The sequence below is a fragment of the Bufo gargarizans genome, chromosome 2 (assembly GCF_014858855.1).
Source record: "Bufo gargarizans isolate SCDJY-AF-19 chromosome 2, ASM1485885v1, whole genome shotgun sequence".
Classification (NCBI taxonomy): Eukaryota; Metazoa; Chordata; class Amphibia; order Anura; family Bufonidae; genus Bufo; species Bufo gargarizans.
Window position 1 is genome coordinate 221447464 of NC_058081.1, and position 26873 is coordinate 221474336.

A 26873-nucleotide genomic window follows, 5' to 3' on the forward strand; every position below is an offset into this window, starting at 1 on the left:
TTGCCAAGTACAAACCGGATTCCAAAAAAGTTGGGACACTATACAAATCGTGAATAAAAACTGAATGCAATGATGTGGAGGTGCCAACTTCTAATATTTTATTCAGAATAGAACATAAATCATGGAACAAAAGTTTAAACTGAGAAAATGTACCATTTTAAGGGAAATATATGTTGAATCAGAATTTCATGGTGTCAACAAATCCCCAAAAAGTTGGGACAAGGCCATTTTCACCACTGTGTGGCATCTCCCCTTCTTCTTACAACACTCAACAGATGTCTGGGGACCGAGGAGACCAGTTTCTCAAGTTTAGAAATAGGAATGCTCTCCCATTCTTGTCTAATACAGGCCTCTAACTGTTCAATCGTCTTGGGCCTTCTTTGTTGCACCTTCCTCTTTATGATGCGCCAAATGTTCTCTATAGGTGAAAGATCTGGACTGCAGACTGGCCATTTCAGTACCCGGATCCTTCTCCTGCGCAGCCATGATGTTGTGATTGATGCAGAATGTGGTCTGGCATTATCTTGTTGAAAAATGCAGGGTCTTCCCTGAAAGAGATGACGTCTGGATGGGAGCATATGTTGTTCTAGAACCTGAATATATTTTTCTGCATTGATGGTGCCTTTCCAGACATGCAAGCTGCCCATGCCACACGCACTCATGCAATCCCATACCATCAGAGATGCAGGCTTCTGAACTGAGCGTTGATAACAACTTGGGTTGTCCTTGTCCTCTTTGGTCCGGATGACATGGCGTCCCAGATTTCCAAAAAGAACTTTGAATCGTGACTCGTCTGACCACAGAACAGTCTTCCATTTTGCCACACTCCATTTTAAATGATCCCTGGCCCAGTGAAAACGCCTGAGCTTGTGGATCTTGCTTAGAAATGGCTTCTTCTTTGCACTGTAGAGTTTCAGCTGGCAACGGCGGATGGCACGGTGGATTGTGTTCACTGACAATGGTTTCTGGAAGTATTCCTGAGCCCATTCTGTGATTTCCTTTGCAGTAGCATTCCTGTTTGTGGTGCAGTGTCGTTTAAGGGCCCGGAGATCACGGGCATCCAGTATGGTTTTACGGCCTTGACCCTTACGCACAGAGATTGTTCCAGATTTTCTGAATCTTCGGATGATGTTATGCACAGTTGATGATGATAGATGCAAAGTCTTTGCAATTTTTCGCTAGGTAACCCCTTTCTGATATTGCTCCACTATCTTTCTGCGCAACATTGTGGGAATTGGTGATCCTCTACCCATCTTGGCTTCTGAGAGACACTTCCACTCTGAGAAGCTCTTTTTATACCCAATCATGTTGCCAATTGACCTAATTAGTGTTAATTGGTCTTCCAGCTCTTCGTTATGCTCAAATGTACTTTTTCCAGCCTCTTATTGCTACTTGTCCCAACTTTTTGGAGATTTGTTGACACCGTGAAAATTTGAATCAACGTATTTTTCCTTTAAAATCATACATTTACTTGGATTAAACGTTTGATCTGTCATCTATGTTCTATTACAAATAAAATATTGACATTTGCCATCTCCACATCATTGCATTCAGTTTTTTTTCACAATTTGTTTAGTGTCCCAACTTTTTGGGAATCTGGTTTGTAGTTTTCACCAGATCTACACTAAATTTTGCTATTTCAAGATTGAAGATGAGTCCGTCAGCTAAGATGAGCCAATCCTCATAGACAGAGAAATTATAGGAAGAGATAGGCCCGGTTCACACAATGAAATTTGTAGTGGGTGGTTCTCCAGAATGCCACAGCAAAGAGATGAGCGAATCAGTTCTGAACTAATTGGATTCATCACAAATTTCACAAGTGAAGTTTTGGTGAAAGGGAAACAGGGCAGGGAGGATGAAGACAGAGGATTGCATGTTACGAGTAAGGACGTGGTGTCTGAAACGTGTTAACAATCACTGTATACAAGGTGAATGTGTTTGCTGTATTACTTATCATAAAAATAAAGGAGAAAATAAAGGAGAAGTTTTAGAGGACGTTTATTGAATCTGAAGCCGTTTTTCTTCATACTTTCTGCGCTGCCTTAAACTGGGACACACCCAAGGCTTCAGGAGTTGGGAGCAATAAAAGACCAGGGAGGTGAGGTGGATAAAGTATGTGTGCAACATAAATCGAGGATTGCATGACTCTGGGAGTATACCTGGCTTGTGATCAGGGCAGGATATTGGCTGTTCCATCAGGCTATCTGCTAGCTCAGAAGCACTGACAACATTGTGATGCAAAAGGATATGTGTACCAAGCTTCTACAGTTAATAGGTGTTTTATATGCATATTCCCAGTACCTCCAGCAGCATACATTTCTTTGACTACATTGCACAATGGCTCCTTTGTCTTATTAAAAACCAGTTGCAATTTAGCTTCCTTTTATAAATACCAGTGTTTGTAGAAGTGACATTTAATTGTGCCTCTTTCTGTTAATTTGCAGAGTGTGGCTTAAATGAGGTTGCTCCATCGTCTGACTTTAATGGTAGCAGTGCTCTGCTATGCTACACCCAAGCTTTAGTAGAAATTGTATTTTGAATTTAGCAGGCACTCACTTTTCATCTGAATACATGTATATTTATAAAAAAAAAGGTTAAAAGATACTAAATTAAAAGCAATCAATTAATTGATAGTGTGGCGACTGCTCAACCTAATTGTCTTTCTGTTAATTACCCAAAAATCTGTTGCAATTTTGCTACCATTTAACAATGCCCAATTCAGCACATTTTAGTGCATCACTACCAGTGTACAGTGTGTTTGTAGCAGGGGATGTTTAATAGGCCATTTTTTCTTGCTCCTCCCCCAAAAAAATGCTGCAATTTTGCTTATGTTTAATTATCAGTGTAGCCAACCTGGGACTAGGTATTGTTTAAATAGGGTTTAATAAAATGTCTGGTAAACGACGAGTGGAAAACAAAAGACCCATGTCATCCGCAAGTAAGAATGTGGTGGCTGTAACAGTGAAAACAGCAGTAGCAACACAGTCAGTACCAGCCATCTGGCCAGTAGTAGTAGCAGTAGGCCACAGTTCTGCCTCACTTCCAGTAGGCGCCAGATTAATATTGAGGACAAAAAAGGATGACATTGTGTACTGGATGGCTCACTCTTCCTCTCAGTCATAGCAGGATGATGTTGATGTCACGCCTGAGTCCGACACTGCCTTTGAGCCCAGGGTTAGCACATTCCTCCTGCTCCTCCCCCTTGCGGCCCCAGAAAAGCCTATCAATTTCATTATCTCTGTCTTGGTGTGTGTGTGTGTGTGTGGGTGGGGGGGTTCTTTTTTTTCCCCTTAGATGAGACAACACCCAATGTACTGTGTAAGATACTCAATATGTATGAGTAGTGTCCATAGAAACATAGAATGTGTCGGCAGATAAGAACCATTTGGCCCATCTAGTCTGCCCAACATACTAAGTACTATGGATAGCCCCTGGCGCTATCTTATATGAAGGATGGCCTTATGCCTATCCCATGCATGCTTAAACTCCTTCACTGTATTTGCAGCTACCACTTCTGCAGGAAGGCTATTCCATGCATCCACTACTCTCTCAGCAAAGTAATACTTCCTGATATTACTTTTAACCCTTTGCCCCTCTAATTTAAAACGATGTCCTCTTGTAGCAGTTTTTCTTCTTTTAAATACTTTCTCCTCATTTACCTTGTTGATTCCCTTTATGTATTTAAAAGTATAGAAACATAATGACGAACCCTTTGTAATAAATGAGAATAGACTCCAGACAGAGAAATCACGATGTATTCAGTGCAAATAATGTAACCTCGCTTCAGATCAAGCAGGCACTCCACAAGAAGGCAAAAAAGCCTTGATATACTGCCCCCAAAAGGTATGTTCACATGGTCAGGTCTCTGCATGCAGTTCTGGAAGCCAAAATCAGGTGTGGATCATAAAAGGAGGGAATGTAGAAATGACAAACATAACTTCTCTTTTTTTGAATTCACTCCCGGTTTTGGCTCACAAAACTGCATCAGGAAACCTGACCATGTAGCAGTACCCTTAGACCGGCTGTCTAGACCTGCACCAGATTTATCACAGTGGCTCCGGCTGGATGATAAATTTGGTGCAGACACTATTGTCTACCTCTGTACCAACTATTGATTGGCTTATGCTAGTTCCACACTGGCGTTCAGGGCTCCAGTAGGCTCTTCTGGCAGGAAGCACCCTGCCGGAGCACCCAGACTCCTCCTTCTCCTTTGCTCCATCGTGAGGCATCCATAATGAAATGTGTGGCCATGAGACAACTATTCATGACCAGCAATTAGCTTTTAGAAATATAATTATGCCATACTCCTTCCACTTTTTGCATTTAATTAGCCAGCCTCCAGTCGCATCACTAACAGAACGGTGTAGGGGTCTGGCTAAGACCTTGTAAACCACACAAGGTTTAGATCCCTAGTGAAGGTCTGGATAACTTTCTGCTGTTATCCCAGAGTGAATTCCTAACTGATCTAATTGATAATAGATTCATTATTTTATCCTCATTTCTGTACTGTTTGCTCTTATGTATGTTATTTTTTTGTCATCTTTTTGTAACGTTTTAGCACACTACTTTCTTGTGTATTACATTTAATAATTTGTTTCTTGCTGCTCTAAAAGTACACACAAGTACCTCTTTGCTGTGTTACCATTGAAGACCAGTGTGTTAGAGGTTTGCCTGTCGCATGATAGAACGCAGTGTATTCCTGTAAGTATTCGTGCTACAATATATCAGTCTGTCTAAAATGTATTAGGCTACTTTCACACTAGCGTTCGGGCGGATCCGTTCTGAACGGATCCGCTCATAATAATGCAGACGGAGGCTCCGTTCAGAACGGATCCGTCTGCATTATTTTTAGCATATAACAGCTAGTGTGAAAATAGCCTAGTACGGATCCGTCCAGACTTTCAATGTAAAGTCAATGGGGGACGGATCCGCTTGAAGATTGAGCCACATTGTGGCATCTTCAAACGGATCCGTCCCCATTGACTTACATTGTAAGTCTGGACGGATCCGCACGCCTCCGCACGGCCAGGCGGACACCCGAACGCTGCAAGCAGCGTTCAGCTGTCCGCCTGTCCGTGCGGAGGCGAGCGGAGCGGAGGCTGAACGCCGCCAGACTGATGCAGTCTGAGCGGATCCGCTCCATTCAGACTGCATCAGGGCTGGACGGCTGCGTTCGGGTCCGCTCGTGAGCTCCTTCAAACGGAGCTCACGAGCGGACCAGCGAACGCTAGTGTGAAAGCAGCCTAAGCCTGGAGTTCTGACTATTTAGCTCACAATTAGGGTTGTGACCCGAACTTGACCTGAACTTAAGTCAATGGGGACCCGAACTTCACTTTATTATTTTTCGTAATAACATAGTTATAACGGAAAATAATAGCATTCTTAAAACAGAATGCTAAATAAAATGTCTATTGAGGGGTTAAAAAAAAAAACTCACCTCATCCACATCACGCAGCGGTATATTTTTTTCTTCAGGATCTGCAAAAGGACCTGCGGTGATGACACTGCGCTCACCACGTGGTGAGTGCGGTGCAGGTCCTGCTGACTGAAGATAGAAGGTCCTTCTATCTTTATTCAGCAGGACCTGTGGTGATGTCACCGCAGGTCCTTTTGCAGGTCCTGAAGAAAAGAAGATACCGGCTACGTGATCAAGTGGATGAGGTGAGTTTTTATTTTAATTTTAACCCCTCAATAGACATTTTATTTAGCATTCTGTTTTAAGAATGCTATTATTTTCAGTTATAACCATGTTATAATGGAAAATAACAAAATCACCCGAACACTGAACCCGAAGTTCAGTGAAAAAGTCCGGGTTCGGGTCAGGGTACCCGAACTCACAAAGTTCGGTACAAACCCGAACTTTGCAGTTCGGGTTTGCTCAACTCTACTTACAATGAATAATCTGCAATCATGTAATGTGTGATGACTTTTTCAGCTTGTGCAGTGAACCCAGGAGAAGCTAGTGGAGGATGGGAGTGGTAGTAGGATGGTTGTATATGCAGATCACAGTGGCAGTCCTCACACAGATACCCTCCTAGGGCCGTGCAGTCATAGAAGAGTGCACCTTTTCTTCCCACGGTCACACTCTGAAGCAAAACACTCATTCATTGGGTAATCAGATCGTTTGTTTGTATGTATACAAAAAACGTTGTTTGCCAGCAGCAGATCGTGCTGTGTAAACTCCCTCTGCAGTTGCAAACAATGTGTCAGTATGGGGAAAAGTGATTGCATTAGCGATCACTCCTCCCCATACACTGGAGGAGATTGGTGCACTTAAAGGGAACCTGTCACCAGTTTTATGGTGTCCAAACTAAGGGCAACATAAATAAGTGACTGATTCTCTTAGCAAAATGCTGGGTAACTTTCTTTAATTGACCCAGTCAATCTGCTAACATCTTGTATTGAAAAGCTCCAGCTGATAATGATGAGTCATGAATATTTATGAGCTCCTGACTCTCCCCGCCTACCTGCTGCTGATTGACAGTTTTTTTCCATATGAATCAGCAGCAGGTGGGAAGGGGAGTGGCTATATCTCTGAATTAAATAAACTCAAATCAGCTCATTAGCATGCGGCATGTGGAATATTGGTGTGTATATTATGAGGTAACCATCTGTCACACCAGTAAGTGAATACACCTAAGGCACTTTTTAGTAGTTAATGATTGTATATAATTAGTTAGATTATAATAAAATATCCACATGACAGGTTCCCTCTGGACCCCCCTGGCTTAGGGGTCCGGTCGCAACGTTGACCACTGTGACCCCTATAGTTACGCCAGTGCCCACAGCTCCATAAAAGGAAAAATAAAAAAGTTATAGGGTCTTGGGATATGGTGATGCAAAAACATTTTGTTTTCTTTTTTTTTTAGGGTAATTTTTGTGCAAAAGTAGTAATGTAAAATGTAAAATAAAAATGATCTGTTCATCAGTAACTTATGTGTACTCTAAAATGGTGCCAATAAAAACTACGAATTGTCCTCATTCAGCTACATCAACGGAAAAATAAAAAAGTTATAGCTCTTGAAAGGCAACGAATCAAAAATGAAAAAAAAAAATAAGAATTGCTTGGTCATTAAGAGCCAAAACAGACTGGTCACTAAGGGGTTAAAGAAAAAAAACATAGCTCCCATAGTTTATTCAACCTTAATGTGGAGAAATTATTATGCAGCCACTACTAGGGGAACTGCAGGAGATGAATGTATGGTCAAGCAGCATGCTTCCTAGGTACCCCTAGTGCAACTGCAGGCAGATAGAATTTTATCACTTAAATCCTTGTCCATGCTGGGTAGTGGAGCTCTGGAGCAGAGATCTTTCATCTATAACAATATTTTAAGAAATTAACCAGCACAGAAAGTTGAATTTAAAAAACGTATGATGTTAAAGGGTGGCTATTCACTTTAGGGTAACTGGATTATAAGTTTTTTTTATTTATATTTTTAAAAATTCAGCCTAGGCCCAGTATCTCCTAATGCTCACCAACTGTAGACCATCCATATTTTTTCAGTAGCAACTCTGAGTCTCTTATGTGACCCTTCGGTGCAGCACTAGCAGCCAGTTTTGTTGTTAGGGTCTTAAAAGATCAGGGGAAAGACATATATTTTGATGCCTTTCCACCCAAAAAAAATAATATATATATATATATATATATATATATATACACTCGAGATAGCAGATCTATAAGATAACATTTGTAACATGGCAAACTTACATACAGCGCTCAACTGTATGCATAGTAATATACCTCTAATGCATCATATAATGGTCAGAAACCTGTTCTACACAATGAAGAGTCATTACAGGACATATCTTGTCTGATTGGAGTTGTCTGCTTCCCAGTAGTGACTACGGCATCTAAGGTGTTTGAGAGAGGGAGGGTGTATTCACATCACATAATTTTTTTGTACAGTTCTATGCATGCACCTGCTCTCTGGTGTTCGCCAGTGCATAAGCAATCAACTTTAACCCCTTCAAGACCAAGCTACTTTTTACCTTCAGCACCAAGCCACATTTTTCAAATCTGACATGTTTCACTTTATGTGGTTTTACTTATCCAAGCCAAAAGTGGTAACATTTAGTTAAAATATTTCAATTTCTCCGCTTTTAAAACAGATAATGATTCCTCCTAGTTATTAGTTTACATTTCCTACATGTTTGGATCATTTTGTAAATTACATTTTCTTTTTTTGGGACATTAGAAGGCTTAGAAGTTTAGAAGCAAATCTTAAATTTTTTAGAAAATTTCCAAAACCCAATTATTAAGGACCAGTTCAGGTCTGAAGCCACTTTGAGACTTACATAATAGAGACCACCCATGAATTGCCCCATTTTTTGAAAATACACCCCTCAAGGTTTTCAAAACTGATTTTACAAACTTTGTTAACCCTTTACGTGTTCCATAAGAATTAAATGAAAATGCAGATGAAATGTCAGAATTTCACTTTTTGGGAAGATTTTTCAAGTAAAAAAGCCAAACAAAACTCTATATTTTATTACCCTGATTCTGTAGTTTACAGAAAGAACCCATATGTGTTCGTAAACTGCTGTAGAGGCACACGGCAGGGCGCAGAAGGAAAGGAACGCCATATGGTTTTTGAAAGGCAGATTTCAATGTCACATTTGAAGACCCCCTGATGCACCCCTAGAGTAGAAACTCCAAAAAAGTGACCCCATTTTGGAAACTACGGGATAAGGTGGCAGTTTTGTTGGTACTATTTTAGGGTGCATATGATGATATGGTTGCTCTATATTACCCTTTTTGTGAGGAAAGGTAACAAAAAATAGCTGTTTTGGCACCATTTTTATTTTTTGTTATTTACAATGTTCCTCTCAAAAGTTAAATCATGTGATATTTTTATAGAGCAGGTTGTTGCGGATGCGACAATACCAAAGATGACAACTTTTTTGTTGTTTGTTTCAGTTTTACATAATAAAGCATTTTTGAAAAAAAATATTTTTAGTGTCTCCATATTCTGAAAGCCATATTTTTTTTGGGGCAATTGTCTTAGGTAGGTTCTCATTTTTTGTGGGAGGAGAGAATATTTTATTGGTACAATTTTGGGGTGCGTATGACTTTTGGTTCACTTGGTATTGCACTTTTTTTGATGTAACATGACAAAGAATTTCATTTTTTACACCATTTTTATTAAATTTTTTGACGGTGTTCGCCTAAGGGGTTAGTTCATGTGATATTTTGATACAGCAGGTTCTTACAGATGTGGAGATACCTAATATGTATACTTTTTTTCATTTATTTAAGTATAAAAACACAATAACAGCATTTTTGAAGCAAAAAAAAATATCATGTTTTAGTGTCTCCATATTCTGAGAGCCATAGTTTATTTTTATTTTTTGGGTGATTGTATTAGGTAGGATCTAATTTTTTGCAGGATGAGATGACGGTTTGATTGATATGATTTTGGGGTGCATATGACGTTTTTATCGCTTGGTATTCACTTTTTCTGATGTAAGGTGACAAAAAACATTTTAATTTTTTTACGGTGTTCACCTGAGGAGATAGATAATTTAATATTTATATAGAGCAGATGATTACAGACACGGTGATGCCTAATATTTCAGTTTTGCTCAATAAAAGCATTTTTGAAGAAACATAAATCATATTTTAGTGTCTCAATTTTCTGAAAGCCATTTTTTTTATCTTTTGGGCGATTGTCTTAGGTAGAGTCCAATTTTTTTGCGGGAAGAGATGATGGTTTGATTGGTATTATTTTGGGGTACATATGTCTTTTTGAATGAGAATTTTTTGCTCAGTTTTCATTTTTTTATTTACGGCGTTCACCTGAGGTGGTAGATTATGTGACATTTTTATAGAGCACGTCGTTACGGACACAGCAATACCTAATATGTCTGTTTTTTTATTTATTTATTTTGAACACTATTTTATGGTGAGATGGCCTTTTATTTTTTTACTTTAAACTTTCATTTTTTTATTATAAAGAAAACACTTTTTTCACATTTTTACTTTTTATATTTGTCCCACTGTGGGATTTCACCATTTCAGGGTTTGATCCCGGTTTCAATTCAGTACAATACATTCTGTATTATACTGAATTGAACCGCCAGCGTCTTACACTGAATCTCCTGGGCTTCCGTAGCTGGCAGGCCCTGATGCCTGTGTAAGGCATCGGGGCTGCCATGGCAACCATCGTCCCCCTGTCAGCGCAGCGCAGGGAGCCGATGGAGTCAAAGGGAGCCCTCTTCCTCTGTAAACCCTGCACAAGCCGCGGCATGTGAAAGGATTAATCCATGGGAATCAACACATACAGCGATGCTGCCGGATGCAGCAGGGGCCCGGATATCAGTAACAGCCAGGCCCGTGCTGCGGATCGGGTAAGTGCAGTCCTTGCACCTGCCCGATCACATCACGTACATGCACATGAGGATGCGTCAAGAAGCCACATTCCTCCACGTACATGTACGTGATATTGCGGGAAGGGGTTAATCTACTTTTGGTTGTAGGTTCTGATAAGGGCCTCAAATTAGTTACTGGATACAGCAGTACACGACAACTATAAATATGAACAGGGATGAAATATAATCCCCTCCAGCTCACATGGGCTCTGAGAACACTGTAACCTTGCAGCTGCGCATCTGTATTCTTTTCCACAGCCTCCCCATATGCCAATCTACTGCTACTTCTGACAGAAGGTGATGTCTGGCAGCCTGTGCATTATAAATCTTTTTTCCCTGTCTTCTCCACTCCAGACATCAAAGGAGATCAGAAAGTACAACCAGCCTTAGTGTGTTCAGAGGGACCTACAGGCCCACCTGACTAGTGGGCCTGATCACAACTGCAACCACTGCAGTCCCTATAATTACTCCATTGTTGAACGGATCGTTAAAGGGGTTGTGTTACAAAAAATATTCAACGTTTTTTAAACCAGAACCTGCATCAGGATACCTTTGTAATTGCATGTAATTACATATTTAGTACAACAACAGAGCTATTTAATAAAATATATCTGTATTGCACCAACTGATGTTTGTTCTTTTCCTTATTTCTTGTCCACCTCACTTTGATGGTTGCACCCGCTCAGTTTAAATCTTAAACTGTCACCAGCCATTTCTTCTGTTATATGCTGTGGCAGTTACAGGGAAAGAACTACAGCAGAAAGGACACACCCCTTGAGCTGCCAGAATCTAGCAGAACAACTGACACAATTAATTATGAGATCTCTGGTTCCATGTGAGGTACAGGGCTGGTTCTAGCTTTGTTAGAAAGTTATTGTCATGTACTATATGATTCAATGAAAGAAAGAACCGGCACTCCTTGCGATGCAATCGTGAGTATTTTATTTGCCACTCATAAATGGAAGTGACGCGCGTTTCGGCACATGCAACTGCATTTGTCAAACTCAAACAAACAGCAAGTGGCATTGAAATGAACATAAGCATATGTTTAAATAGCCCGACAAACTATTCACCATTTGCTAGACGATGAAACACTCATATCTAATCCCGCAGCTAAAGGGGGAGCCCTGGAGATAATCGATAAGGATTATTATGTGCAAGAAATCTTGGGCCAACTATCCGACAAAGATACATATGCAACCTTGTCGAGAGACCCTGTCTTTGACATTAAACATGAGCTTGAATCCCTTGTTAGGGAATATAGCATAAAGCCACTATTAATCGGAAATTAGCAGAATTCTTGATTAAGCAACATCCAATCACCCCTGTATTTTATACCCTCCCCAAGGTACATAAGTGTATGGAACGCCCCCCGGGACGACCCATAGTCACGGCATCAGATTCAGTACTGACCCCCCTGCCATTTTTCTTTAAAAAAATCCTTACACCCTTAACACAAATCACCCCCTCTTATTTGAGGGATACTCAACACTTTTTAGAGGAGCTTAAAAAACCCAAAATTGATGCAGAATGTATTCTGGTGACCTTTGATGTGTGTAGTTTATACACCTCCATAACACACACCAAAGGTTTAACCGCAGTGCGGAATTTGTTGGACACAAGTTATTATACACCACATCAGAAAGATTTTTTTCTTGCCCTTTTGACCATTGTCCTCACACGAAATTATTTTCTTTTTCAAGATACTTACTACCAACAGTGCCGCGGGACCGCGATGGGGTCCAACGTCGCACCGCCGTATGCAAATTGCTATATGGCTCAGTTCGAACAGGATTTTATTTTATATATCCTCAGTCATTATTTCAGCAGTATTGCATTTTTTGGAAGCGTTTCAACGACGATGTGTTTTGCATATGGCGGTGCGACGTTGAGACAATCCAGGAATTTTTTCTTTACATCAACACGTATGGCCCGAATTAAAATTTACGGTACAGACTGATTCCTTTAAAATACCTTTTTTTGGACACTTGGGTCATAAAGGGTCAAGATGGCAAATGTACAACAGACTTGTACACTAAAAACACAGACCGTAAAAGTCTGCTCAGCTATGAGAGTAATCACCCACCGGCCACTAAAAGGTCTATACCTTACTCAGAGTTCCAAAGAGTTAATAGAATTGTTAGTAATCCTTCCATCCGCAGAATTCGTCTCGACAAGATGACCAATAAGTTTAGGCAGAGAGGATACCCGGATTGGTCCTTGCACAACAGCGAAATAAATGTGAAACATCACCAATAGGCAAAGTAAACCCACCACAGAAAAGACTCCCCCTAGTCGTACAGTACCACCCCTGGATTAATCGCGTAAGGGCAGTCATTAATAAACATTGGAATGTAGTGACTAGGTCTTATCCCCAGATTGCAGAATTTCAAAGCCCCCCCTATGTTATGTTACAAACGGGTGGGCAATTTAAAAGATAAAATCATCAGAGCAGATATAGGCACCAACAAAAAGGGCCCCCGACAAATGGTATTGTCTACCGTCAGGAAGGGCACCTTTTCTTGTCTAAGCTGCATCCACTGTTCTAGTATAATAAGAGGCCCCTACATACTGGGGAACAAATTCCAATAAAGAGCCATTTCACCTGCAATAGTACTTTCATTATATACCTGTTGCAATGTCCATGCAGACTTTGTTATGTAGGCGAGACTACGATGCGAATGAAAGATCGCTTTGCGAAACATAAGTCGACAATTCGCAATGAAAATTTACTATTGCCAATCCCTCTGCATTTTCATCAACAGAGACACAACGTGTCACAACTTCGATTTCAAATTATCGAAGAGGTACTGCCACCTTGAAGGGGAGGCAATAGAGTGGAGTTGTTACTTAAACGTGAAGCCTATTGGATTCACCGCTTACAAACGATGACACCCAAAGGGTTAAATCGAGAGTACGCGGTGAATAGTTTCTTATAATGTCTGAGATGACCATTCAGATACAGTCATCGTCCGTGATTGAATTATGTAATTTTTTATTCTGTTATGTGTCTCCGCAGTGTAATTGACTCATTGCGATCCTCAATGAAACAGATGGATCGCATTCATTTGTGGCTTTTTTCGAGATTAGATGTTAGTAAACAATTTCTGTTACCCTGCCAACATGACGTCATAATCACAGGACTTGAAGGCTTCTATCACGTGATTAGGGGCGGGCTATTTAAACATATGCTTATGTTCATTTCAATGCCACTTGCTGTTTGTTTGAGTTTGACAAAGGCACTTGCATGTGCCGAAACGCGCGTCACTGATTTTCAGTTTTACATCAATCATGCCATAACACCTTTAAGTGGTTCTATATTAGTGGTATGATTTTATTAAAACTCAATCAAAGCTTTTAACAAAGCCAACGATTTTGGGAGCCCAACTGTACAGATTCCACTCCTTTATCCTCATTCTGTCCCTGAAATGAATCTTGTGTCAGTACAAAATGTTTATATGTCAAATGTGTATACATGGTTCAAAAATATTAAATATTGTCTTGAAATAGATTGATTAGATTGATAAGACTAATTGTAATGGAAGACCAGTGGTGAATGCTAAATTATATTCACATATCAACTGGTTGACCCCACATCAGCTACTGGCAGAATCCAACTCTTTCATAATAGACATAGGTTGTTGGCTGTTAACAAATAAGATATAATGCAATATAAAACTGGCCAAACATTACTCTAAGAAGCCTAGATGTAGCCATATGTTTGAGAAGTGTCTTGTTATAAGGAAATTAGAACTTCATCATTCAAAGTTTTCTGACATCTACTGCTTTTAATTTTTCATCCCAACATTAAATAGGTACAATATTAATGACATATCCTCCGAATAGGCCATAAAAAATTCAGGTCACGCTCCTTCATCAGTCAGCGAACAAAAAAATTATTCATTCACATTAACCCTTTCTACCCCGGGCCAGTTTACACCTTCATGCCCAGGCCATTTTTTGCAAATCTGACATGTGTCACTTTATGTGTTAAATACTTTGGAACACTTTTACTTATCCAAGCCATTCTGAGACTGTTTACTCGTGACACATTGTACTTCACTACAGTGCTAAAATTGAGTCAATATATTTTTTCTTTATTTATAAAAAAAAACAAATTTACCCAAGAATTTGAAAAATTCGAAATTTTCTAAATTGGCATTTCTCTACTTTTAAGACAGATAGTAATGCCTCATACAATAGTTATCAGTCATCATTCCCTATATGTCTGCTTTATGTTGGCATCATTTTGTAAATGTCATTTTATGTTTTTAGGACATTAGAAGGCTTAGAAGTTTAGAAGCCATTTTTAAAATTTTCAACAAAATTTCCAAAACCATTTTTTAAGCACCAATTCAGTTATAAAGTGATTTTGAGGGGCTTACATAATTAATTATTCAAAAATTATGTTACAAAATTTGTTAACCCTTTAGGTGTTCCACAAGAATTAAAGGAAAATGGAGGCGAAATTAAAAAAAATCATTTTTTATGCTGATTTTTCATGTTAATCAATTTTTTCTTGCAACACAGCAAGGGTCAACTTCAAACTAAACCTCAATATGCATTACTCTGATTCTACAGTTTACAGAAATAGCCCATATGTGGTGGTAAACTGCTCTATGGGTACGTGGCAGTGGTCAGAAGGAAAAGAGCGCCATATGGATTTTGGAGGCAGATTTTGCTAGAATGGGTTTTGGGCACCATTTTGTATTTGAAGAGACCCTGACATACCACTACAGTGGAAACCCTCAATAACTGACCCCATTTACAAAGAATATATTAAAGGGGGTACTGACCCCCTAAGCATTTTACGCAATTTGAAAACACTTGGCTGTGAAAATCATTTTTTGTGGGATGAGATGGCGGTTTGATTGGTACTATTTTGGGGTACAAGACTTTTTTTCTGTTTTGGCATAGTTTTTTAAATTATTTTTATAGAGCAGGTTGTTTATGGACATGACGATACCTAATATGTCTATCATTTTTATTCTTGTTAAGTTTTACACAGTAAATGCATTTTTGAACAGAATTAAATCTTGTTTTTGTGTTGCCATTTTCTGAAAGCCATATTATTATTTTTTTTTTTGGGCGATTGTCTTAGGTAGGGTATTATTTTTTGCAGGATGAGATGATTGTTTGATTAGTACCATTTTGGACTAAATACACCTTTTTGATCACTTAGTATTACATTTTATGTGAGGGAAGGTGACCAAAAGTGGCTGTTTTGGCACATTTTTTTTTTTTTCTGCATTCCCCTGACAGAGTGGATCATAATTTTATAGAGACGGTCGATACAGACGCGGTAATACCTAATATGTATACTTTTATATTTTTCCCTATTTTTAAAAAAAATGTATTACTTAATAATGGGAAAAGAACCCTTTTTTTTACTTGAAACTCATATTTTTTATTATGCAAAACTTTATTTGAACTTTTTTTTTTACTTTCCCCCCCCACAACTTTTGGGGGTCTGATCCCCTATACAATGCATTACAATACTTCTGTATTGTAATGCATTGGCTGTGAGTGTATTACACACTGTAATACACTTACAGCCTTTCTGCCTGTGAGATTCAGGGGGCTGGATCTCACAGGCTTACATGGAAGGCAGCCCGATGCCTGTGAAAGGCATTGGGCTGCCTTCCCTTCCATCGGGTCCCCATAACAGCAGCGCGGGGACCTTATGGGGAAGGGGGAGGGTTAATGTGAGTGTCAGTAAGAGTTAGTGAGGGTTAATGTGCCAGCAGCAGTGTTTTTACCGATGCCAGCGCATACAGCAGGGGTCCGGTTAACGGGAACAGCTGGTTCCCTGCAGCTGATAAGGCGGGCGCAGCTCCTGGCACTGGCCGGGAAGTCACTTTTCGCTGTGCCGTACTATTACAGCGCTGGTCGGGAAGGGGTTAAGTTGGAAAAAGATGTGTTTATGCAAACTCTGTTTGTTCTAGTATATAGTAATGAAACTCAGATAATATACTGACCATTTTTTGGTATATAAGCTTTTTCAAGGCAGATGAGAAGAAGTGCAATGAAAGGAATTGATGACCTCAGGTAGGTCTTGAATATCAGATTGGTGGGGGTCCGACTCCATGCAACCTCCCCACAGCATATCAAGCACAGCACTGTACACTGTGCTTGGTATTGAAGCCCAGGCCCATTTCCTTGAAAGGGACCGAGCTGCACCTAGGCGATGTGACCAACAAACTTGACATCACCAGCCTAGGAAGAGGAAGCAACACTCAAAGAGTGTAGTGGCTTCATCAAATGGCTGACTGACAGGAGTGCTGGCATTCTGACCACACAGATTTGATATTTATGACCTCTCGTGAGTATGGGTTATAAGTATTATACTCCCAGAAAACCCCTTTAATAAAAATAATAATATGCTGTCCATGTAAAGGACAGATATGTAAGGTGCTTCAGAGTGAGAGGTGCTCTCGATTTTGGCTATGAGGGTCTGAAACAGGGGACTCCATTCTATTAACTCATATCAAATATCAAAGGTGTTTAAGAATGGCTTTCCTAAAGCAGGCAACCCTTTCAGGGCTATATTGAGACTTTTTGCTTTGATTGATTTGAACTCTTAAGGAGTGCTTTGGAAGACATTGTGTTGTACACAAACTTGTGCACTGCAGCCGTCCCATAATAGCTAAAATCAATAAGTAACGCTACAACAAGTCTCTGTGCAGTTTAAGCCTTAAGGTTATCCCTGGAAATTACATACCCTTTAAGTTGAAGTGCAGCATCTTCGTCTTCACTGATCCTACGCATCATGCCACAGTTTTCCAGAGACAGTTTCTCTAACAGGTGAAAATCCACATCATTTCCAAATCCAATGCTGAACAGACAGAACTTTTCTCGAATAACGTTTTTAGTATTTCTCAAGATTCTGCTAGATTCAATCTCCCCGACAGTAGGTCGCCCATCAGTCAGGAAAATAATCAGAGAGACACTCTTCTCATGCTTGCCATTATTAGCAAGATAATCATTTAGGAGATTTGATGCTGTCTGGATACCACCATTTATATTTGTACCTAAAATATAGAATGTTTTAGTATAAAGCATATTCATGCTCACACCACAACATAAAACACAGAAAACCAGATTCGGCTTTAATATTCTGTTTAAGTACGTGCTATTAAAGTTGTATCTGATGCACTTCATATTGATCTATTGTTCTCTGTAAGTGGTATTTTGCTGACATTTTTTAAGAGAAGTTGTATTTTGTGTGACACAAAATTAAAACTTTAGGTTTAAACTGTCATTTCACACAACTTAGCATAAATCAATAGTGCAGGTGAATATAAGAACCACGTAATATATCTTATCAGAGAAAATGTCCTTATTTCCACTTATTAGCCCTTTACCATTCTATGGAGAGGGGAAGGGGAGTAGTAGGGAGCTGCAGTAAGAGAGACACAGGTATAGACATACTGTAGAGGCAGCAGATCATTTTGTTATATCTCACTTCAAGTGCTTTATTCACATCCATTTTGTCCAGTACTTCTCTAAAATGTAATATATTGTGCTACTAAGCGATTCTGAATGAGTGTTATGAAGCAGCTGTTTTCTCCATGTACAATCTATAGGGGACATTCTTACAACTATTTTGCGCCTTCTAGCTTGAGGAAAACAGTGAATTAGAGATGGAGCCTGGAGAGGAGAAAACTGCTAAAATGCCAGATTCAATACACACATGCATCTTTTTCTGAAAAGTCATCTGAAAGTGTAGGTGTGCTTTAAGGAACCAGAAAAAGTAAGAACATGAAAAACAATAATAAAGAAAAACGAATGATAGAACCTATGGTTTTATCTTCTAATTGTACATGGACTCTCAATTAATAAAAATTGACTTCAAATTATTATTTTGATTAATATGTATGTAGTAGAACAAGTTAAAGGGGTTTTCCAAGATTTTTATATTAATGACCTATCCTCTGGATAGGTCATCATCAGTATCTAATCAGTGGATGTCTGACACCCAGGACCCCCTCCAATCAAGAGCAGCGGCGCTCTTGTGAGCACTGTGGCCTTCTCTCTGCTTTTCCTAGGCTGAATGACGACACATTCATGTGGAGCAGTGTGATTCCAAGCACAGCCGCTATACAATGGACGGCGCTGTGCTTAGTAGGCTGCGAGAAGGCAGCGCTCAAAGAAGTGTCGATGGCTTCTCAAAAAAGCTGCAAGCTGGTTAGATATTTAAAAAAAATTGGAAAACCAAGTCAATATGATTAAAGGTTTATGAAGAGTTTTGTGTTCCTGTCACTGGTACATAACCTTATCTTTTTGAGATTGTAGGGTTAAAACAGTAATGAGAACAAAAAAATGGGAAGAATTTATCGCGCCCTACACTCCAGAATTCTGGCTTCAAAAAGTCCCAAACTAAGGCTTTCTGACTTTTTTTTCGCTTCATTGCACAAAGAATTTGCGTCATTTTGCATTCTCACTTCACTCCATTTTTGGAAAGTGGGCAGGATAGTAAAGTGAGTGTGGTTAGACATTTTTTTGCTGATTAAGCCAGATTTATCAACTGCTATTGTGAAGCAGCAAAAAATTGTTCTTTTAATTCTTTCATTGTGCTACATGATATATTTGCCAGAAATTATAGCAAAGCAAACTGCAAACTTAACTTCCCCTCATGATAAATTCCTCCAATATTAATAGAAAATTACTGTCCAATGCTTAATCTGCAAATTCTCTCAAATAAAATTCAACATTTTAAATGAAGCTTAAATAGCAGTTCATGAGACTCAGAAATAGTTACCTCCTGTGGGTGACAAGCCAAAAATAAATTTTTTCGCATCTCGGATATTGTTAGGCGTGACTTTGACTAGCTCGTTTGGCTGCCAAACTTTGATTTTATTGGAAAATCCTATTATATTAAAGTGATCGTCAGGCCTCAGGTCCCGAAGAATAGTAAATAAAGCTTCTTTAGTCTGTAGGGAAAAAAAGACATTCCATTCAACAAAGGAACTTGTATATAAGAGGGTGGCAACTAAAGCCAGCTAGAGAAAAAAATATTATGTCAGTATCTGCAGAACATCTCAGCAGTTAGAACTTGCACAATGGACATACAGCATGCCAGACATTTCTAACCCACTATGTCCTACCAAGATCTGGTCTTCAAGCACGATCCAGGTTGACGCTTTCTCTTTCCATGCCAAGGATCATACATACCTATGTAAGCTAGTGTGCTGCCTCTGCAGCATTTTAGAATTGATTCTGCTGAAAGAGTTTTCATCTTCATGTTCTTCATTAATTAAAATGACATTCTACCCCTTTCCCCACCTGTCTACATTTCGCATTACAGTAGCAAAGTTTTATTAATAATGTTGCTTGTAGTTTTTCTTTTATGCTAATTCTACATGTGGTAAAAACTGAGGCGATGATTTGATTCTCACATAGGGCATATTTGCATAACTCATGGCAGAACTACACCACAAAAGGACTCATTTAAATGTGCCCAAGGCCACCTTGCCATGCAGCATATTATTTTCAACGTTGGGTGCACATTCCACATAAAAAAAAACCACAGTAAATACAATACAATATACTGGATGTAAAAGGAGTTTAGAAAATCACATTCACACACAGAAGAAAAATTATTCACTTCAATACAGCTTATTTCCATGGGTGGCAATCTTACAAGTGACTCGATTTTTCCAGCGCCAGGCTCCATGAAGTCATGTTTATGTATTCTACCAGCTTAAAAGGCTTGTCAGAATTCAATAAAACCTCAGGCAGCCCTTGTAAATCTGCTAAAAGATATACTTTTCTCCCCTGCCTCTCCCAGCACTGCGCCTGGCCTGACCCGCTGCTGAAGTCATGTTCCTGTTAGCAGCTGTGATGTTTCATGCATGTAGGTCACCTTGCAGCCAATTACTGGCCTTAGCAGTATACGGAATGTGACTGCTGAGGCCAGTGATTGACTGCTGTTACGCTGAGCGCTCCGGGTCCCCTGCTGGCCTCGGAGCGCTCACAGCGTATGCCCCCAGGCAGCACTCCAGTGTCTCGGCGTGTGCGTCCTCGCTCTCTAGGGCGCGCGTGCGCCGGGACTCTTAGATTCAAAGGGCCAGTGCACCAGTGATTGGTGCCTGGTCCAAAAGGGTTATTAAGGGTTAAGGTTTGTGAGAGGCAGTGCTGACTTAATTAGGCTGCACCTGTGCACTGCCCATTTATACCTTCTCCTCCCACAGCTTCTGCCGGATCTTTGTGCCTTGTGCCTCAGAGAAAGCGTTCCACTGTGTTTGTTTGCCTTGCCTGTTGCCGAACCCGTTGCTACCGTCTACTCGCCTTTGAACCTTTGCCGCCTGCCCTGACCTCTGCTACGTCCGACTACGCTCTTGCCTTCTCCCTGTGTACCACGCCTTATCAGCTGCCAGAGAGGTCGAGTTGTTACTAGGGGACACGACCTGGTAGTTACCGCCGCAGCAAATCCATCCCGCCTTGCGGCGGGCTCTGGTGAAGACCAGTAACTGCTTAGAACCGGTCCTTTAGTACAACCTGCGCCATCGCCTCTCTGGTCCAGAGGATCCACTACCTGTCCTGCCGGTACGTGACAGTAAGATCCGGCCATGGATCCCGCTGATGTTCCCCTGCCAAGCCTAGCGGACCTCACCACTATTGTGGCCCAGCAGGATCAACAGCTGGCCCAGTTGACCGCTATGTTGCAGCAGCTCCTGCCTTCTCAGCAACAGCCAGCTCCTCCGTCTGCTCCTGCTGCGTCATCTCCGCCTGCAGTTGCCACCGGTCCCAGAATCCGTTTGTCCCTACCAGACAAATATGACGGAGATCCTAAGCAGTGCCGTGGGTTCTTGTCGCAGTGCTCTCTCCACCTCGAGCTTCTGTCCGACCAGTTTCCTTCTGAGCGAGCCAAGGTAGCCTTTATTCTCAGTTTGCTGTCCGGGAAGGCCCTGGCCTGGGCTACACCACTATGGGACCGCGCAGATCCTGCCACCGCTTCCGTCCAGAGCTTCTGCCTAGAGTTCCGGAATGTTTTTGAGGAGCCTGCCCGGGTTACCTCCGCAGAGACTGCCTTACTAAATTTGACCCAAGGAGGTTCTTCCGTGGGTGACTATGCCATTCAGTTCCGCACCCTGGCCTCTGAGCTGAACTGGAACAATGAAGCCCTTTGCGCCACCTTCAAGAAGGGACTTAATAGTGAAGTAAAGGACGTTCTGGCTGCACATGAGCTTCCTTCCACTCTTAGTGACCTCATCTTGCTGGCCACTAGGATAGACAAACGTTTCGCCGAAAGACAAGAGGAACTCCTCCTTGAAAAGGAAAAAGCTCGTCCTAGACGCTTTCCTCGTCTGGCTCCCGTTTTTCTGCGTCCACCTCAACCCGCTACTGGGCTTTCCGCCGTGGAAGCCATGCAGGTGGATCGGTCACGCCTGACTCCGCAAGAACGAAGCCGCCGCAGAAACGAGAACCTGTGTCTGTACTGTGCCAGTACCGAGCACTTCCTTAGAGATTGTCCTCTCCGTCCACCGCGTTCGGGAAACGCTCGCACCTAGTAAACGTGGGAGAGGCGTTGCTAGGTGTGGATTCTTCCTCTCCACGTCTCATCATACCCGTGCAGTTGATCATCTCTTCCAAGTCCTCTTTCTCCGCAGCCGCCTTCTTGGATTCCGGTTCAGCTGGCAACTTCATTCACGCCTCCTTGGTTGACAAGTACCGTATTCCAGTAATCCGTCTACCCAAGCCGTTTTTCATCTCTACTGTTAACGGTGAGAGACTCTCTGCCACCGTGCAGTTCCGTACCCAGCCTCTGCAGATGGACATCAGAATATTTCATACCGAGACTATAGAGTTCTTTGTCCTTCCCTTCTGTTCCTCCGAACTCCTCCTGGGTCTGCCGTGGCTTCAACGTCATAGTCCTATCCTGAATTGGTCCACCGGTGAGATCCTGCGTTGGGGTTCCTCCTGTTCGGACCGCTGTCTCAAGCCTGCTCTGGTCAAACAGAACCCGCAAGTTTCTCCGCCTTCTGGGCTGCCCAAGCCATACCATTCCTTCGCGGATGTCTTCTGCAAGAAACAAGCTGAGGTCCTTCCTCCTCACTGATCCTATGATTGCCCGATCGACCTGATACCCGGTTCTACTCCACCTCGGGGCAGAATTTATCCTCTCTCACCTCCTGAGACTCTTGCCATGTCCGACTATATAGGTGAGAACCTACAGAGAGGATTCATAAGAAAATCTTCTTCTCCTGCTGGGGCCGGTTTTTTCTTCGTGACAAAAAAAGACGGCTCCCTCCGCCCCTGCATTGACTACAGAGGTCTTAATAAAATTACCATCAAGAACCGTTACCCTCTGCCTCTAATCTCTGAGCTATTTGATCGTCTCCGAGGGGCTAAGATCTTCACTAAATTGGACCTTCGAGGGGCCTATAATCTGATCCGTATCCGTGAGGGAGACGAATGGAAGACCGCCTTTAACACAAGGGACGGCCATTTTGAGTATTTGGTGATGCCCTTCGGCCTCTGCAACGCACCTGCTGTCTTTCAGGAATTCGTTAATGATATTTTCAGGGACTTACTTTACACCTGCGTGGTCGTATACCTGGATGATATCCTCATCTTTTCCTCCAATTTGGATCAACACAGGGTCCATGTGCAACAAGTTCTTACTCGTCTTAGGAGAAATCGCCTGTACGCTAAACTTGAAAAATGTATTTTTGAACGGACCTCCCTGCCTTTCCTGGGATACATTATCTCAGCCCAAGGACTACAAATGGACCCAGCCAAGCTCTCGGCGGTTCTGGATTGGCCACGCCCCTCTGGTCTCCGAGCCATACAAAGATTTCTGGGCTTTGCGAATTACTACAGGCAATTCATCCCTCACTATTCCACTCTGGTAGCTCCTATCGTGGCCCTCACAAGAAAAGGAGCTAACCCCAAATCCTGGCCTTCCCAAGCCGAGGAAGCCTTCCAGTCCCTGAAATGCGCCTTTGCCTCTGCACCCGTTCTCTCTAGACCAGATTCCACCAAGCCTTTCTCTCTTGAAGTGGATGCCTCCTCGGTGGGAGCCGGAGCTGTCCTCACCCAGAAGTCTTCCCTGGGCAAGACTTCTACTTGTGGCTTCTTTTCTAAAACATTCTCTTCCGCAGAGAGAAATTACTCCATTGGGGACAGGGAACTGCTGGCTATTAAATTGGCACTGGAGGAATAGAGACATTTACTCGAGGGCGCCACACATCCTGTGTACATCTTCACGGACCACAAGAACCTGGCTTATCTCCAGTCTGCTCAGAGATTAAATCCCCGTCAGGCTCGTTGGTCTCTGTTCTTCGCCCGCTTTAATTTTGAGATCCATTTCCGTCCGGCTTGTAAGAACATTAGGGCAGATGCTCTGTCTCGCTCCTCTGATGTGGTGGGCGACGAGTTAACACCTCGATATATTATCCCTCCAGAACGCCTTATAACAGTCGCTCCCGTGGACCTGCACCTTCTTCCTCCTGGCAAATCCTACGTACCTCCACGTCAGCAGCTGCGAATTCTCAAGTGGGGCCACGCCTCCCCTTTTGCCGGTCATCCAGGGGTGCAAAAGTCTCTCCAACTAATCTCCCAAAGGTACTGGTGGTCTTCTCTAGAGAAAGATGTCTCGGACTTCGTCCAGGCCTGTATGATTTGCGCCCGGGATAAATCGCCTCGCCAGAAACCAGCGGGTCTCCTCTTGCCTCTACCCGTTCCTGAAGTTCCCTGGTCTCACATCGCCATGGACTTTATTACAGATCTTCCCTCCTCCCATGGCAAGTCCGTTATTTGGGTCGTGGTGGATCGCTTCTCCAAGATGGCTCACTTTGTACCCCTGCCCGGTCTACCCTCTGCACCCATGTTGGCCAAACAATTTTTCCAACACATCTTCCGTCTCCATGGCCTTCCCAAACATATTGTCTTGGATCGTGGGGTACAATTCGTCTCCAAATTCTGGAGGGCTCTATGTGCTCAGCTCGGGATCAAATTGGACTTTTCTTCTTCGTACCATCCTCAGTCTAACAGCCAAGTAGAACGGGTGAACCAAATTTTGGGTGACTATCTGCGTCACTTTGTATCCTCACGCCATGACGACTGGGCTGATCTACTTCCCTGGGCGGAGTTCTCCTACAACTACAAACAATCCTCTGCCTCTAACAAGTCTCCTTTCTTTGTAGTTTTTGGCCGTCATCCTCTTCCACCTCTGCCGCAGTCTCCCACTCCTTCTTCTGTACCTGCCGTTGACAGTCTTGTACAGGATTTTTCCTCCATCTGGCGAGAAACCCACGCTGCTCTCCTCAAGGCTTCCGCCCGTATGAAGGTTCAAGCTGACAAGAGACGCAGATCTCCTCTGGAATTTTGCCCGGGTGACAAGGTGTGGCTCTCCTCTAGGTACATCCGATTTAGGGTCCAAAGTTACAAGTTGGGCCCTCGTTTCTTGGGACCCTATAAAATCAAGAGTCGTATCAATCAAGTTTCTTATCAGCTCCATCTTCCTCCCTCCCTCCGAATCCATAACTCCTTCCATGTCTCCCTTCTTAAACCTGCTGTCTTTAACCGTTTTTCTCCCAAGCTTGTTTCTCCCACCCCTGTCGCCGGTACCTCCGATATATTCTCTGTCAAGGAGATCTTGGCGACCAAGATCTCCCGGGGAAAAAGATTTTTTTTGGTCGACTGGGAGGGCTGCGGTCCTGAGGAGAGGTCATGGGAGCCGGAGGAGAACATCCTGGACCGCAGTCTCATCCGCAAGTTCTTCGGTACCAAAAAGAGAGGGAGACCAAAGGGGGGGGGTACTGTTACGCTGAGCGCTCCGGGTCCCCTGCTGGCCTCGGAGCGCTCACAGCGTATGCCCCCAGGCAGCACTCCAGTGTCTCGGCGTGTGTGTCCTCGCTCTCTAGGGCGCGCGTGCGCCGGGACTCTTAGATTCAAAGGGCCAGTGCACCAGTGATTGGTGCCTGGTCCAAAAGGGTTATTAAGGGTTAAGGTTTGTGAGAGGCAGTGCTGACTTAATTAGGCTGCACCTGTGCACTGCCCATTTATACCTTCTCCTCCCACAGCTTCCTGCCGGATCTTTGTGCCTTGTGCCTCAGAGAAAGCGTTCCACTGTGTTTGTTTGCCTTGCCTGTTGCCGAACCCGTTGCTACCGTCTACTCGCCTTTGAACCTTTGCCGCCTGCCCTGACCTCTGCTACGTCCGACTACGCTCTTGCCTTCTCCCTGTGTACCATGCCTTATCAGCTGCCAGAGAGGTCGAGTTGTTACTAGGGGACACGACCTGGTAGTTACCGCCGCAGCAAATCCATCCCGCCTTGCGGCGGGCTCTGGTGAAGACCAGAAACTGCTTAGAACCGGTCCTTTAGTACAACCCGCGCCATCGCCTCTCTGGTCCAGAGGATCCACTACCTGTCCTGCCGGTACGTGACAACTGCAGTGGAGACCTGGGTGCACGGAATGCCACCACTGCAGCCATGAAAACAAGCAGCGATTAGGAGCACCAGCGCTAATTGCTGGACAAACGGCGTGAGTATCTCTTCTTTTATTATTTTAGACCATTTATAGGGGTTTCCTGAGGCTTTTTTTTTTTACTTGGACAACACCTCATGCACACAAACGTATTTTCTTTCCATGTCCATTCCGTTTTTTTGCGGACCGTATCCAGAACCATTCATTTCAATGGGTATGCAAAAAAATGGAAGTTACTCCTTATGCATTTTGTTTCCGTATGTCTGCATATTCGTTCCGCAAAAAAATAGAACATGTCCTATTATTGTATTATAAGGATAGTACTATTAGGGACCAGCTGTTCCATTCTGCAAAATACGGAATGCACACGGACGTCATTTGCGGATCTGTTTTTTGCAGACCGCAAAATACATGCAGTCGTTCGCATGAGCCCTTAAAAAAATACGAATGTATGAATGCTTGTTCACGATAATAGACCTGTGTAAATGCAACTGAAAGCTAGTTGTAAAACAAAAAATCCTTGTCTTTCGGGAGTACATAGCTCTGTGTAAACAATGAAACTGTATGGGGATAAATGATCCTAGTAACGATCATTCATCCCCATACAGCAGTGATCATTGCTGCATCTGAATGAGTGGGCACTGATCGCGAATGAACTCACCTGATCCCTGATCATTACCGCTGTATCGGCCCCGAGGATGCTGCACATTATTTATATAAGGTGTGCTAATGGTGTCAGCTTGGCCTTCACATTACTTGGTATTTATCCAAAAAGCAAATGCTTGTAAGATAAGCTTGCAGCTGAAGTATGAGAATTTCTGTAATTATAAACTTTTGCAGAATCTCTCACCCCCTGATTTGTGTGCTCAGAGAAGATAAAAAATGACCATATCTTTTGCACGGATGATTGTGAATACAAAGGATTATTTGTACAAGAGAGCCTGATGTTCCATAGCTGTACCCATGAACTGCAGCCAGCTGTAGATCTTCTTCAACAAGAAAAAAGTGATGTGATTCAATCCACCACTGAAATGTCACTTCAATAATAAAGATCATTGTGGACGGACAATG

At 42.3% G+C, this 26873-nt stretch overlaps 1 protein-coding gene across 1 annotated transcript in view; it reads right to left on the bottom strand.

The window, feature by feature from the left end:
* ITIH5 (inter-alpha-trypsin inhibitor heavy chain 5) overlaps positions 1-26873 on the bottom strand; it is a 112646-nt gene that overhangs the window by 22903 nt on the left and 62870 nt on the right. Inside the window, exons 8-9 of the mRNA XM_044280041.1 lie at positions 19130-19301; positions 17090-17399 (exon numbers count right to left, since the gene is read on the bottom strand). Of these exons, the coding sequence (XP_044135976.1) occupies positions 17090-17399; positions 19130-19301 (482 nt within the window). The remainder of the gene's footprint in view (positions 1-17089; positions 17400-19129; positions 19302-26873) is intronic.